At 45.8% G+C, this 16,723-nt stretch overlaps 1 protein-coding gene across 3 annotated transcripts in view; it reads right to left on the reverse strand.

Annotated features, from left to right (window-relative positions):
* The window catches only part of NEIL2 (nei like DNA glycosylase 2), a 28,203-nt gene that overhangs the window by 942 nt on the left and 10,538 nt on the right, over positions 1–16,723 (reverse strand). For all 3 annotated transcript variants that reach the window (XM_033935544.1, XM_033935545.1, XM_033935543.1), the window contains exons 3-4: positions 15,326–15,663; positions 14,417–14,613 (exon numbers count right to left, since the gene is read on the reverse strand). In XM_033935544.1, coding sequence (XP_033791435.1) covers positions 14,417–14,613; positions 15,326–15,663 — 535 coding nt within the window. The remainder of the gene's footprint in view (positions 1–14,416; positions 14,614–15,325; positions 15,664–16,723) is intronic.

Raw genomic sequence — 16,723 nt, forward strand, 5'->3', positions numbered from 1 at the left:
GATTCAGGAAAAAAATTTCAATTTGATTCAGCCTATTGAATCAATTTTTCAATTCGATTTTCCTGCCCAATTGGGTGTTTTTTCAAACATCCTGGTGGTTTTTTTTTAAATTGCCTCTTCACCCCTTTTATAGCCTCTTCTACCCACACTAGCACTGTGGTATAAACAAAAAAGCTTTTCTTCTCTCTTTTAGGTCCTAGTTCACGCTTGCTGGCGACTCTAGGAAATACTTCTTCACCGAAAGAGTAGTGGATCATTGGAACAGACTCCCACTCCAGGTGATAAAGGCCAGCAGCGTGATGGATTTTAAGAGAAAATGGGATACTCACGTGGGATCTTTAAGGGAGTAAATTCAGGGGAGGGGATACTTGGAATGGGCAGACTTGGTGGGCTATAGCCCTTTTCTGCTGCTTTTTTCTATGTTTCTAACACCAGCTCTGGCAGGATACACATTTCAAATCTGACAATTGTAATCACAAAACATTTAAAAAAAAATTTTTTTTCTACGTTTTGTTGTCTGGTCATTATTCAAATCATGTTGGTCCTATGCTCTGATGATAATAATACATTTATTTTTGTATACCGCAATACCACAAAACAGTTCAGAGCGGTTTATAGGAGAAGAGACTGTACATTTACAGCAAAGATACAGAGTCAGATTATCCAGGGTAAAGTAACCAGTAACAGTAACAATTAAAATTAAAAAGTAAGATAGGTACTTAGAAATTCCCTTACTGTCCCGAAGGCTCACAATCTAACTAAAGTACCTGGAGAATAACAAAGAAGTGAAAAATAGAGATAGAGGAAAATAAGAAATAAACATTCTAACAAGACTACATTGATCTAAAATACTTTGGAAGGATGAAGAGAGGAGAGAAAGGAATATATACAGTTACAAGGGAGTGCAGGATGAGGATAGAGGTGAAGAAGAGGTATATAGGTGAGGAAGGAGAGGAAAGGAAGGAAGGATGGGGTTAGAGAAATTTATCAAAGAGGTAAGCTTTGAGAGATTTTCTGAAGGATAGGTAGGATGGGGCAAGAGATATGAGGGTGGTAAGGCAATCATTCAATTTGCCAGTTTGAAAAGAGAGGGTTTTGTCCAGGAATCTTTTGTAAATACATCCCTTTGGCGAGGGGAAGGCAAACAGGTGGGCATTGCGTGTTCGGTTAGAGCCTGGGAACACAAAGTGACAACTTGCTTGCCAGGGTCTCCTGCCCATTTGTCATTTTCTTCTCTCTCGGTGCTAACCATCCATCTCTGTCCTCCCCTTCTGTTTCCCTTCCCTTTTTTTGTCTCCATCCCATTACCCATCTCACTCCTTTTCCAACCTCTTATTTCCTTCTATTTACTCCCCATTAAACATAGAAACATAGAAATAGACGGCAGATAAGGGCCACGGCCCATCTAGTCTGCCCACCCTAATGACCCTCCCCTACCTTTGCCTAGTGAATAGAGCCCACGTGTCGATCCCATTTGGCCTTAAAATCAGGCACGCTGCTGGCCTCAATCACCTGCAGTGGAAGACTATTCCAGCGATCAACCACCCTTTCAGTGAAAAAGAATTTCCTGGTGTCACCTCGTAGTTTCCCGCCTCTGATTTTCCACGGATGCCCTCTTGTTGCTGTGGGTCCCTTGAAAAAGAAGATATCTTCTTCCGCTACGATGCGGCCCGTGAGATACTTGAACGTCTCGATCATGTCCCCCCTCTCTCTGCGCTCCTCAAGCGAGTATAGCCGCAGTTTGTCTAACCTCTCTTCGTACGGGAGATCTTTGAGTCCCGAGACCATCCGGGTGGCCAGTCTCTGAACCGACTCCAATCTCAGCACATCTTTGTGATAATGTGGTCTCCAGAATTGCACACAATATTCCAGGTGGGGCCTCACCATGGATCTGTACAATGGCATAATGACTTCCGGCTTACGGCTGACGAAACCCCTGCGAATGCAACCTAGGATCTGTCTTGCCTTGGATGAGGCCTGCTCTACCTGGCTGGCAGCCTTCATGTCCTCACTGACGATCACCCCCAAGTCCCGTTCTGCAACCGTTCTTGTTAGGATCTCACCATTAAGAGTATAAGTCTTGTATGGATTGTGGTTGCCTAGGTGCATGACTTTGCATTTTTTGGCATTGAAGCTGAGTTGCCAGGTCCTAGACCAGCGCTCCAGTAGGAGTAGGTCGTGCATCATGTTGTCGGGCATTGAATCTTCGTCCGTTGTGCATTTTCCCACTACATTACTTAGTTTGGCGTCATCGGCGAATAATGCTATTTTACCTCGAAGCCCTTCTGCCAAGTCTCTTATAAAGATGTTGAATAGGGTCGGTCCCAAGACCGAACCCTGTGGCACTCCACTGATCACCTCCGTCATTTCTGAGGGGGTGCCGTTCACCACTACCCTTTGAAGCCTACCACCAAGCCAGTTCCTAACCCATTTCGTCAATGTGTCACCTAATCCTATAGAACTCATCTTGTTCAGCAACCTGCGGTGTGGTACGCTATCGAATGCTTTGCTAAAGTCCAGGTACACGATGTCCAGGGACTCCCCAACATCCAGCTTCCCCGTCACCCAGTCAAAGAAGCTGATCAGGTTGGATTGACATGATCTTCCCTTAGTAAATCCATGTTGACGGGGGTCCCGTAGATTTTCCTCATCCAGGATCTTATCCAATTGTCGTTTGATCAGAGTTTCCATAAGTTTGCTCACTATAGATGTTAGACTCACTGGTCTGTAGTTTGCTGTCTCCATCTTTGAGCCTTTCTTGTGGAGTGGAATGACGTTAGCCGTCCTCCAGTCCAACGGGACGCTTCCCGTACTAAGGGAGAGGTTGAAGAGTGCCGACAGTGGCTCTGCCAAGACATCACTCAACTCCCTAAGCACCCTGGGGTGTAGGTTGTCAGGCCCCATTGCCTTGTTAACCTTGAGTTTTGACAGCTCATCGTAGACACTGCTGGGCGTGAATTCGAAGTTACTAAATGGGTCAACTGAGTCTGCCCTTGTCTGTAGTTGAGGGCCAAGCCCCGGCGCTTCACGGGTGAAAACTGAGCTGAAGTATTCATTTAATAGCTGGGCTTTTTCGGAATCCTTTTCCACATAGTCTCCGTTTGGTTTCCTTAGACGTACAATCCCGCCAGAGTTTTTACTTCTATCACTGATATACCTGAAGAAGGATTTATCTCTCTTCTGGATGTTCTTTGCCAGAGACTCCTCCATGTGAAATTTAGCCTCCCTGACTGCTGTTTTGACTGCTTTTGACTTGGTCAGGTAGTCTGCCCTAGAGTCTTGTTTCCCCGATTGTTTGTAAGAGATGAAAGCTTTTTTCTTTTCCTTGATGAGGTCCGAGATCTCCTCAGTGAACCATTGCGGCTTGTTGTTTCTTCGCCGCTTACTTACTAATTTAACATAGCGGTTTGTCGCTTCTTGTATGGTGGCTTTCAAAGTCGACCACATTTCTTCCACGCTATCGGTTTTTGCTTGGCTTTGTAGCGCCTGGTGAACAAAGGAACCCATGTCTTGGAAGTTTGTGTCCTTGAATTTGAGGACCTTGGTCAGCGTGTTAGATTTAGTGAAACCTTTCCTAAGATTGAACCATACCATGTTGTGGTCACTGGAGGCCAATGTGTTGCCCACCGAGACCTCTGTGACACTTTCTCCGTTGGTAAGTAATAGGTCCAGTATTGCCTGATCCCTTGTTGGGTCTAACACCAGTTGCTTCAGACCAGCTCCTTTCATAGAGTTTAATAGCCTCCTGTTGCTGCCAGAATCGGAGGTTAGTGTATCTCAATCCACATCAGGCATGTTGAAGTCACCTAACAATACTGTGTCCCCACGCAAGGTGATATTTTCTATATCCCCGATTATTTCCATATCCAGGTCAACCTGTTGTCTTGGGGGTCTGTAAATTACGCCAAGATACAAGCATTTGTCCTTCCCTCTGGCCAAATTAACCCAAAGGGATTCTCCAGTGTATTGGACATCTGAGATTCTTGTGACCTTAATGTCATCTTTAGTATATAATGCTACACCTCCTCCCAATCTGCCTTCTCTGTCCCGGCGAAGCAAGTTGTAACCCGGTATGACCATGTCCCACCCATGGGAGTCTGTGAGCCAGGTCTCAGATATCGCCACCACATCCAGGTCGGCATTCCTTATTTCTGTTTCCAACTCCAGGATCTTGTTTCCCAAACTGTGTGCGTTGACGTACATAGCCCTCCATGTTGTATTTTTGTTACATATCAGTGGGGATATACCTGCTTGAGCTACTTGAACACCTACAGCATAATTTGCGTTATATATGTTCCCCCTAGACCCAGCAATCTTTGCATTGTATATGTTCCCCCTGGACCCAGAACTACAATGTGTATTCCCCACAGACCCAGATCTACAATGTGTATTCCCCAAAGACTCAGAATTACAATGTGTACTCCCCCTAGACCTGGAATTACAATGTGGCCCATACTTATGATTTGAACCTACCCCCGACTCGAAGGTGTGTGTACTCGCCCCTGACCCAGACTTTCGGTGACTTCTTACCACATCCTCAAAACAGTATTTACAGTTTAGTTCGTTAGGTATGCTGTTTGTGTTACCCTCCCCCGACTTACCTAGTTTAAAGCCCTGTGAAGTAGGCGGGCTAGACGGTGTCCAAGGACATTCTTCCCTCTTCTGGTCAGGTGTAGGCCGTCATGTCCATGTAGTCCGTGCAAAGCTTCCCCATGGTGCAGGAACCCGAAGTTCATCTCCTTGCACCATCCTCGCAGCCAGTCGTTTGCCCTCTGTATTCGATCATCTCTGGCTCTGCCCTTGCCCCTCACAGGGAGAATCGAGGAGAAGACCACCTGCGCATTCATCCTCCTCAGCTTCTCCCCCAGGGCTCTGAAGTCCTCAGGTATGCTGTTCGTGGTGCTCCTGGCGGTGTCGTTAGTTCCGACGTGGATTAGAATCATGGGGAAGTGATCACGGGGCTTGATGAGTCTGTCAAGGCAAGCGGTTACATCCCGGATCCTGGCCCCTGGCAGACAGCAGACCTCTCTTGATTGTAGGTCTGATCTGCAAATTGGTCCCTCGGTGCCCCTCAGCAGCGAATCCCCGATAACCACCACTCTGCGCTTCTTGGGGGTGGGCCGTTCTGTTGATTCCGGAGCTGGAACCGTCTGCTGAACAACTTCTTGCACCTCGTTCTCAGGACCTTCCTGTAGCAGCTGATACCTGTTCCTCAGGGTGATTACCACAGTTCTACCACTGTACTCACTGTTCTTTCACTAGTCATCTCTCTTTTGACCTCATCCACATGGCTCACCACTTTCAGAACCCCCTCCCTCTCTCCACTGGTTAGGCTGTATCTCCCTTTCTCTCCATCCCCAGCTCTCTTCGCCCCTGCCCTCCCATGGGTCCATCTCTCTTCCTCTCGCCTCATGATCCAACATTTTGCTCCTGCTCTTTTCTGTTGTTCTTCTTCCTTACCCCCTTAATGCTGAACAATGAGATGGAAGAAAAATAAAAGAGATGCTGCATCTCTCTCTCCCTTCCACGCCCAGGCCTAACATCCCCCTTCCACCCCAGATCCAATTTCTCTTCCCAACTGCCTCCCATCCCATCTCTTCCAATGCCTGCCTGCCTTCCTCCCCCAGGTCCACCATTTCTCCCTTTATTTTCCAACAGTTCTCACTTCAAGTATCTCTTTCCCTCTTCCTCCACACCGCCCCTGTTCCAATTTCTTTCCCTTCAGACCATTGCCCACCATTTCTCTCTGTCCTCTGTTTCTGGCCCCAAAAGCTCTTCCCCCAATCTGGCACTTCTTAATTAATTCCTCCCCCCCTCGTACTTAAAAAAAACCCCAAACCAGTTAATCTAGGAGGCTTCCTCCTTGGACCAGCATGTTCCGACTCTTCTCTCCACACCGGTCCAATGTCGCCCTCATCTTCCATCACGCTGAAAAACTGCCAGCCTTGGCAGTGATTCAGTAACATTGCCTGCAGCTCCCCTTCCTGCTTTCTGTCTGCCGCGGTCCACCCGGCGGAAACAGGAAGTTGCAGGAAGAGGACAGCCACAGTAGACCAGCAAGTGGGCAGGAATGGAAGCAGCAGACAGAAGCAGAAGTTGAGCTACCCAGTTTTCTGCACCATCTGCCATATGTATGACTACCTCCCCTCTGGGAGGCGGTCTTATGTATGCACTAGATGCGGGAAACTGGGGAGCCTGAAGAAACAAGTCAGACTCCCTGACGGAAGAATACTGGAACTGGAAGCACTTCTAGCAGTGGAGGAGGAGGACAGGGATGCAGAGAATGTCAAGACAGAGGAAACCATCAAGGAAGAAGTACCTCAACATAGCAGAAAAAATACAAAGGCATCTGTGATTCACACGTCTGAAAACTAACATATTCCAGTTAATAAATTCAAAATAAAAACACTTTGGGTATTTTATTTCTCTAATCATATTGGTCCCAGTGTATATCTGGATTTTCAGAAGGTGTTCAACAAGGTTCCACATGAATGACTACTTCGGAAAATTGCGAGCCATGGAATCGAAGCAAAATACTCATGTGGATTAAAAACTGGCTGGCGGATAGGAAACGGAGAGTGGGGGTAAATGAACAATACTCGGACTGGAAAAGCGTCACGAGTGGAGTGCCACAGGGTTTGGTGCTTGGACCCATGCTCTTCAACATATTTATAAACGATCTGGAAATTGGTACAACGAGCAAGGTGATTAAATTTGCGAACGATACAAAGTTATTCAGAGTAGTGAAGACGCAGGAGGATTGCGAAAATCTGAAACGTGACAAACACACTCGAGAAATGGGCTGCGACATGGTAAATGAGGTTCAACGTGGATAAGTGTAAGGTGATGCATGTCGGTAACAAAAATCTTATACATGAATCCAAGATGTCTGGAGCGGTACTTGGAGACCCCCCAAGAAAGAGACTTGGGAGTACTGGTCGACAAGTCAATGAAGCTGTCCGTGTAATGCGCAGCGGCAGCAAAAAAGGCAAACATGGTACGCCCTCAGCTGAATACTGCATCCAGCACTGGTCGCCGTACATGAAGAAGGACATGGTACTATTCGAAAGGGTCCAGAGAAGACCGACTAAAATGGTAAAGGGGCTGGAAGAGTTGCCGTACAGCGAGACTAGAGAAACTGGGCCTCTTATCCCTTGAAAAGAGTAGACTGAGAGGGGACATGATCGAAACATTCAAGATACTGAAGGGAATAGACTTAGTAAATAAAGACAGGTTGTTCACCCTCTCCAAGGTAGGGAAAACGAGGGGGCACTCTCTAATGTTAAAAGGGGATAGATTCCGTACAAACATAAAGTTCTTCATCATCCAGAGAGTGGTGGAAAACTGGAATGCACTTCCGGAGGCTGTTATAGGGGAATACACCCTCCGGGGATTCAAGACAAAGACAAGTTCCTGCTGTACCAGAGCGTACGCAGGTAGGGCTGGTCTCATTTAGGGCACTGGTCTTTGACCTAGGGGCCGCCGTGTGAGCGGACTGTTGGGCACGATGGACCACTGGTCTCACCCAGTAGCGGCAATTCTTATGTTCTTATGTACTGAATCACTGCCGAGGCTGGCAGTTTTTCAGCATGACAGAAAGTGTGGACGATATTGGACAGGCATGGAGAGAAGGGAAAAGACATGCTGGGCCATGCCTAGCGTTCTGTCCTCAGTGAAGGGGGCAGCCATTTTGCTTTAGCCCTTCAATGAGTGAGTCTCCATTGCTGGCAGTTCTCTCACGGCCCAGCTGTCAGACAACCGCGGCCCACTTGTGGGCCATGAACTGGGGGGGGGGGGTTTGGTAACCCCTGCTCTACACCATCCCTTGTGTCCAACTTCTCTCTCTTTCTGCTCCTTCCCTCCCTAAATCCCATTGACCACCATCTCTCTTCCTCTTCTGTTTTTAGACCCATTTCTTTACCCCCCAGCCCAGAATATACACGTCTCTTTGAACCCTCCTTCCCTCCCTCCGTGTACTTCTACACCATGGCCCCCCCTCTCCCAAAGGCCTGCATGTTCCCCCCTTGGCCTCACGGTCTTACCTTTACTTAATTACAGCAGCGGAGCAGCCTGAAGAGAGGATCCTTGAGGCTGCTGTCATCCTCAGGAGCACGTTACTTCTGCCGCAGTCCTGCTTCTCCTCTGACATCATGGCAGGATCGCGACAGATTGAATGTGCTTCTGAGGACGACGGCAGCCTCAAGGATACTGGGACTCCTGCCTTCGTGTATCTGCCTGGACTCCTGCCTTCGTCTTGTCTCCACACCCTCGGATCTGCAGCTGCAGGCTAGAGAAAGGAGGTAATGAGTCCTGGCAGATACGCGAAGGCAGGAGTCCTGGCATATGTTAACAGCAGCAGGAAGTTTCAAGTCAGCTGACACCAGCGCTGGAGCCTCTCTTCCTGCCCAGTGTGCAAGAATGCATGAGTTTGAGACCGCTGCCATAGTATCACTTGCAATGCCCCTCCTCTCCCCAAAAGGGTTTTTATTGTTGTCAACATCTATTTCCCCCTCTGTTCCACACTGGCCTGTGGTTTGACATTTCTCCCTTCCATCAACAATCTAGCATTTGCATAGCCCCATCTCTCAATGCTACCCCCCTGATGCTGCATCTTAAAAATGGTCTTTTCTTTAGAGGCTATCAGCAACAAGCAGCGATTCATGCATGCTGTTTACTGCCAGCCCCAGAGCAACATGGAAAAATTATGTTCTTACCCATTAATTTTCTTTCCTTTAGACGCAGCAGATGAATCCAGAGACCACATCTACTAGCACACATCTACCAGCAGGCGGAAATAGAGAAACTGATTAACAGGTGGTCCTATTGGCTGGCACTCCTCCTGTATCTCCAGTATAGCTCCTTGCCCAAGCATCCGTAACCATCAATAGGCATAGCATGTAAAAAACTTCTTTCCCATAACAAATCTCAAAAGGCAATAATACAGAATACAACCATCAATAATAACAAACTTTGAAAGTTGGAAAAGAAAAAAACGACAAGACAGTATCCAGAAAGGGTGGGGCTCTGGATTCATCTGCTGCGTCTAAAGGAAAGAAAAGTAACAGGTAAGAACATAATTTTTCCTTCCTTAGCAACAGCAGCAGATGAATCCAGAGACCAATGGGATGTAGCAAAGCAATCCTCAATCTGGATGGGAAGCAAACGCCACTTCCGCAACAACCGAAGCACTAAACGCATCTACCGCATGCGCCCCCACATCCAACCAGTAATGCTGAGAGAAAGCACTCTCGGAAGACCAAGTAGCCACGATATAAAACTCCTCCAAGGAAAAAACTTCTGGATCAAGTCCAAGAAGTAGCCATCGTTCTGGCGGAATGGTCATGAAGTTCCTTCGCCAACTGCTTCCCTGCCATCAAGCAAGCGTAAAGAATGTCCTCCTGGACCCATCGAGCGATGGAGGCTTTGGACGCTACCATATATGTTTGAGGCATCCTGTGAAGAATACAAAAGGTGATCTAAACAACTAAAAGTCGTTAGAAACCTAGCTCGCGGAGAACGCTACGCACTTTCAAAAAATGCAGTGAATAAAAGCACGTCTCCTCCCAGGAAGAAGGAAGGAAAAGTGAGTGTGTCATAAAAGAAAGGTGGTACCGTCCGAACTGACACCCTAGATTTTGTAAATCAGAAATAGGAATCCCCGCCAAACAAGGCCTGCAACTCAGAAAACCGCCAAGCTGAAGCCATGGTCACAAGAAACCCGGTGTTCAACAGCACAGCCCTTTAGAGTCTCAAAAGACAAGGATGAAATGAAGCCTTCGGTAAACTGCGAAGAACTGTACTCCGGACAGGGCTTTCTAAGAGGTGTACGAATACATCGTACTCCGTTTAGGAACTGAACTACATGAAGCTGAGAAGTAATCGAAGAGCAATATACCTTGGAACAAGCTAAGAATGGCACTTGAAGCTGAAGGGAATTGAACGCTGAGCCCTTGGCAATACACTTGTGCCAAAAAAGAACTCTGGAAGGGTGCAAATGTTGAGAAGTACCCAAAAAAGGAAAAACCTCCAAAAGGAAGCAGAAGCCACAGGTGAAGACGTCTGTATCGCCTGGATAAGAGAAGAAACAACCTGCTTCGCATAACCCTTACACGTCAGCCATGACTTTTCAAAAGCTAGGTCACAATACCAAAGTAGTACGAATATCCATGTTGATCGGACCCTAGGTGAGCAAATCCAGAGATACCAGGAAACTCAATAGTCCGGCTGTCAAAAGACTCATCAGATCAGCATAGCAAGGATGGTGCAGCCAATCCAGAGATTCTACAAAAACTGTGCCCTGAAAGCGAGCTTGAGATGGCAAATCCGAGCCATCATCAGCCAGGGGAAAACACTGAAAAAAGAGAAACCAGAGGCGAGAAAGAAGCCACGCTGCTACCCCCTCTAACTCCCACTCCCTGTGCCCATCAAAGAAGCTAGGAAGCTTAGAATTTTGAGACGAGGCCATGAGGTCTAGTTCCAGGAGATCTCACTTCCATAAAAAGAGCTGGAACGCCTGAGCCAAAATTCTCAATATCCAGGATGTAGAAGATTTCACTAGTACTTACATTTATACTTTCTAGAGCGTACACAGCGCTGTACACTGTAACGTACAATAAATGGGCCATGCACAGATTTTGTGGAGAGAAAGTCTATCCAAACTCTTTTCCTGACCCATAAAATGATCTGCCAACAGAAGAGGAAGATGAGGGTCCACCCATTGAAGTAAAACCACAACTTTACCTGCCAACTGAGCACATCACCTACTGCCCAGGCTGTAGAGAAATACCTCCATCATAATACTGACTGAAAAGACCTTCAGCGTCATTCCGGAAGAATGGTCTGAAGCTCCAGAAACGGTAGCCTGACCATGCTCCAGAGTAGAAGAATGAACAAATACTGAGTCGCCTCTTAAGACCAGACTCCTGGAGCTGAGGATGGAAGGCACCGAACCCCCCAAACCGACAGCCCGGGATGTTTGGTGGCCATGAGCTAGTCCAGCAAAGACCGAGGCATGCCTTTGAAAAGAGAAATCTCGCTGAGCCACCAAATCATACAGAGCGATGTTGGAGAAGCCTACCAAATAATTGGAGCCCGGAGATACCGGGAACTACCAGAACAAAAGCGACTGCTGTAGCGTTATAATGGGAAAGCAAGCCGAAGTTCCCAGTGGAGTCAGCAACATGGATCCTAGAACCTGTACAGAATCCCATACTCTTGGTCATGGTGACTAAAGAAGAATGCAAACCTGACTGTGACCCATTGCTCTAGTCTCTGGGAAGAAACACATTTCTCTCCTATATGAATAAAAACATCTCCCCAATATACGTATAAATAGTACAGGAGAAAAGAGCGCTGTGTAAATTCGAAGATTCACGTCCAAAGAACTGAGGACCACCCTTTTCGTGTCAGTCAAATGGCCCGACTGGAAGACGTCCGAATCAAACAGTCAGTCAAGAAGAAATTAGGGGAATCGCCTGGTAGCGCCAAAACGGTACCACTGCTCATATTTTCAAAAATGTTCATGAAGCCTTGGGTAGGCGAAATGGCATGTGCCAAAACTGAAAGTGCTGCTCCAAGAGAGGCAAGCAAACCTAGTGCAGATTCGGAGTCCATAGTGAAAATGTAAATATTCTCCCAGTTTTTCTGCAGAAATGTGTAACCCTGAGAAATTAGTTCAGCAGAATGGGATCCAGCCTGCCCAATGCCCCCGTCTTGGGCACCATGCAGTAAGTGGAACAACGTCCCTTAGTTCCTGAAGAACTGCCCTGAGAACCAGTAACACGTAAAAGGGAAACACAAAACATAGAGACTCCAAGAACGAACCGGAAACCTGAGGAGGATGCAAAGTTGCAAGCATCCTGAAAAAAGTTCACAGCCCCCTGACCTGCCATTATAGCGTCTTCTCCCTCATGAGAAAGCCTGAAGAGTCATTGGAAGAAGTCAAGATCCCTCAGAATGAAGTGCAGAAGGTCAGGGAATGGCAGGATGAGAACTGTAGGATCTGTAACAAGAAAGAAATTCTCCTAGGAAAAATCAAGTTTCGCAATGTAAAGAGGAGTATACTGGAACCATTAAAACAGTACTAACTCCATGCAACGTGAGCGAAATACGAATGTCCTTTAAAGTGAATACGTACTAGATGCAATCAAGATGCTGCCTCTACCGCCCCGTGGAAAACAGCATCCTAACAGGTATCAGACAAAGCTCACATCGCTAATGAGAGCTTCAGGGATGAGGCTAACCGCCACAAAGCACGCGCTCCTCTGCGTGTTTGATAGAATAGGTAACTGGCTCCTGGTTAGGAGCTGCACAGCCCTTCCTGTCTGGTCGGGGGGTCCGTCTAGCATGTGCCATGAGAAGACGGCGACAGGAGAAACCAGCGTAATAAGCATGGAAATCTGAAGTCCAGGCCCCTTCAGAAACAGAGAAAGAGAGTCCTGGCCGCAGGAAGATGTGAAGTGTCATTATGCCCATAGAGACAGCCTGAACTTGGAAACTGTTAGTACTACCTTTAGGCATATATATCCTATGCCACTACTAGACACAAGCCAGATCAATCAAAATAGTATGTCCAAAGACCTGTTATTCCAACAAATGTTCTTATATATCTGGTCTCTATAGATACATCTTCGTCATGTTTTATTAGACGTTTTCACTAGCCTCGGTAGTGCCTACTGCATGAAGCAAACTTTGTTTCATACAGACCAATGGCTCACGGAGCTTAGTGGTAAAGATTTTTATTTTAAATTATCTCATACAGAATAGATAGTAATACTCATCTCAGTCTACGCAGGTGGGGACAGCACTCCGACATAGAAACTATGTTTCGCCCAAACTTTTCAAGGGAGAAGAGGCCCAGTTTCTCCAATCTCCAACCTTCCTCCACTCCTTAACCATTTTAGTTGCTCTTCTCTGGACCCTTTCAAGGAGTACCGTGTCCTTCTTCATGTATGGCAACCAGTGCTGTATGCAGTACTCCAGGTGAGGGCGCACCATTGCCCGGTACAGCGGCATGATAACATTCTCCAATCTGTTCATGATCCCCTTCTTTATCATTCCTAGCATTCTGTTCGCCTTTTTCGCTGCCTCCACACATTGCGCGGACAGCTTCATCGACTTGTCGATCAGAACTCCCAAGTCTCTTTCCTGGGAGGTCTCTCCAAGTACCGCCCCAGACATCCTGTATTCGTGCATGAGATTTTTGTTACCGACATGCATCACTTTACACTTATCCATGTTGAACCTCATTTGCCATGTCGTAGTCCATTTCTCGAGATTGATTATGTCATGTTGCAGATCTTCGCAATCCCCCTGTGTCTTCACTACTCTGAATAACTTTGTATCATCCACAAATCACCTCACTCGTCGTACCAATGTTCAGATCGTTTATAAAGATGTTGAAGAGCACGAGTCCAAGCACCAAGCCCTGCAGCACCCCACTGGTAATGCTCTTCCAGTTAGAGTATTGTCCATTTACCCCCTCCCCCACACTCTCCATTTCCTATGCTCTAGCCAGTTTTTAATCCACGTGAGTATTTCACCCTCAGTTCCATGGCTCGCAATTTTCCGAAGTAGTCATTCATGTGGAACCTTGTCAAACACCTTCTGAAAATCCAGATATACACTGGGACCAACATGATTAGAGAAATAAAATACCCAAAGCGTTTTTATTTTGAATTTATTAACTGGAATATGTTAGTTTTCAGACGTGTGAATCACAGATACCTTTGTATTTTTTCTGCTGTGTTGAGGTACATGCCAAGTTTGATGACTTAGGGGTTCACATTTCAATATTTATTTTTGAATTTCTAATTTGTGATCTGTATTTGGCGAGGATCTATCTGTGCACAGATATTAACATTTCAAAATGCCAGACAGAATATAAAATTATGAGTTGGTGGTGGTAGTGGAAGGGGAGATTCAGAGAGCGGTATTCTGTTTGCATGCAGTTTGGGTAGAGATATGTTTTACCAATAGCTGGTATACTAGTGTTCAAGAGCCCAGTGTAATAATTATAGTGTTTGAGGTTTTTATGGAGCAAGTGTTCACTATAGACTGGATTGTACACATATTGCTCTACTGTAAATACAGGAACCACAAACATTATCTCCATTCTGTCTCTTTTTTTTGTAATCTGGCTTACCAGCAAAAAGACAGAATTGGTGGTCTCCCCAAGTAAAAAGGTTTGAAAACAAGCAACATGGGCCCAGTTAGCAGTGAGTCACCTCCTGAGTTCATTATGTCACCTGATCAAACATGATAGGGAAACCCCCCCAAACAACCAGAACTCACGTTTTCCTGAAGTACCTGTATGTAAAACCGCTTTGAGTGTGGTTTTAAAACTATAAAAAAAAAAGGAGGTATACAAGTCCCAATCCCTTTCCCTCCATCACAGGACTGAAATGGCATTACATACCTAATCCAGCGAAGTATCTTTGATCTAATAAGATAGCACAGGCAAGTCTTGGCTGAGAAAGTGCTTCTAAAGCCTGACCCCGATGAAAGTGGACAGAGAGGATGTCACAGTTAGGTTTGATGTTGGGACCTGAGCACCAGGCCATGCGACAGTTATAGAAAGCTAAGAAGCCTCTGCCATCAAAATGAAGAACCAACCTGAAACCAAGGGACAAAGTGTTCAGAGTAAATTTCAGTAAGAGAAAAAAATATTCAGAATTTATGTGAGACAGGGAACCTTCAACTGAAATTTAGGGACATATCAGTTTTGAACTAAAGTAGTACAGAAAAAAAAACACATAAAAAGCTTCTAAATCCATTCCCTTCTACAAAATTTAATAGCATCTCTCACCCTCCCAAATGCCTCAATTTCAGAAATGCAAAACAAGTGTGGATGGGGTTACCGGATATGTCCTCTTTTATGAGGACTGTTCAGGTGACATCTTTCTAAAATGTAGGAGTTTGCCTGGTTTTGCTCTTTCCTCGCCCCCATCTATCCCCTTCACCATAGTTAAATCTTTGGGCTGATCGGCAGTGTCAATGATGCGAGCCTTCTGCAGTTGGCCTGCCCTGGAAACCTTCATTATGCAGCTGTCCCGCCTATATGGGAACAGGAAATCATTGTAGAATGAAGGCTTCTAGGCTGGCTGACAGCAGCATGCTCACCTTGTTCATGCTGCTGGCTGGCCCAAAGAGTTAATTTCAAGAGAGGTAGGTAAGTGAAGGAAAAGAGGAGAGCAACTCACGCAATCGGATCCTTCTACAGGAGGAGAGAGGGAGGGTAGGGTCAGAGACAGAAGCACCCATGGGGGAGGGGGGTTGGCATGTACCTCAACATCTGGAAGGGCCAGGTGTCTCTCCTGTGTAGTACCTGGGTGTTGGGTCTTTCCAATCCCCTCTCTTGTTTGCTTTTTGGGCTCTGGCAAACTCATTAGCTCGAACACTTCCAAATAGCCCAAAATGAAAGTGAAGCCACCTCCAGGGATCTTCAGGCACAGCAGAATCAGCTGTAGGAAGCCAAATGCTGGAGGCATGTGCATCAGGGTCCTTTGACTCCAGTGCTTTGATCTGTGGCAGCAAAAAGCCATCCTTCCCAGTATCCATCACTTTCTCTAAGAGTCTTCTCTTCTGCCCTGTCTCATGAGGTTGGGACATGACAATTTCTCTTTCATCAAATCCAAATGCCAGAAATAAATTCTTCCCAAAGACCTAAAAATAAAAGGAAAAAGATCACAGATTGAGAATTGGTACCAGAGAGTAAATTTTCTTGCTGTTTTGTGTTTTTTTTTTTTTTAAATTAAATATTAATAGTGACTAGTACAATACACTCCAAGAAATACAAAATCCACATCAGTGTGAGGAGAGAGGATTCAATAAGAACTTACACAATCAAGGAAATACACATAAAAGGGGGAAAAAAACCCAACATTATACTTGAAAAAAAAAATTCTAAGGTGATCTTACAATATCCACCTTTGATATTTAACTTTCCCTTCTATCAAGTCTTTCCAGATGTTCCAGTTCAAAGCTTAGCATCAGAAAATGTGATAATACATCTTGAAGGAAATTTCAGAACAAAAAAAGTAGCTCCTAGAGCCACATCTCTATCTTTCAATTTAAGAAATTTTGTGGGTCTAGAAACATCAAGAAACACCCGTCACTTTGCACCACAAAAAAGGGAAGATTAGGTTCTTACTTCAATAATCTTCTTTCCAGTATAAAGGAACATGAGTTTTGATCAGTGGGTTATTCACATCTACCCACAAGTTTTGAAGAAGGAATTATCTACAGCTTTTCAGCTCCGTCTCTTTGTGTCAGTGGGCAGTCTCCATCTCCTCAGTTCGTACCAAAACAGGTGATCACCCCTAAATGACAAGACAATTAAACCTCGTGAAATTTCATACAAGCAAGGTGGACCCAAACGAGCCATCTACCTGAATGTAACCAGCACACACTTATACAGCTATTATAGGCTCTCCAACGTACTTTGCCATCGTGAGTTATCGCATCATTCATTGTACTTGCTGGACAGTCAAAAATCAATAATCTTCATACTCTCTTGGCTGCTCCAAGGCAAGCAATTAGAGATACAAAGACATGTCTGAGCCAATCAACTTAGCTGAATCTTCTTAAGTTCATGAGTTCATGTCGCCGCTATGTCTCCACTCTACAAGGCCCCGTTTCGGTGTCTTCTTCAGGAGTGGATGGACGAGAAAACTGTTCCTAATCCAGTGCGATTGTGCTGCTGTTAGTGGAGCAGGGTTGATTG

This window comes from Geotrypetes seraphini, chromosome 3 (assembly GCF_902459505.1).
Source record: "Geotrypetes seraphini chromosome 3, aGeoSer1.1, whole genome shotgun sequence".
Lineage (NCBI taxonomy): Eukaryota > Metazoa > Chordata > Amphibia > Gymnophiona > Dermophiidae > Geotrypetes > Geotrypetes seraphini.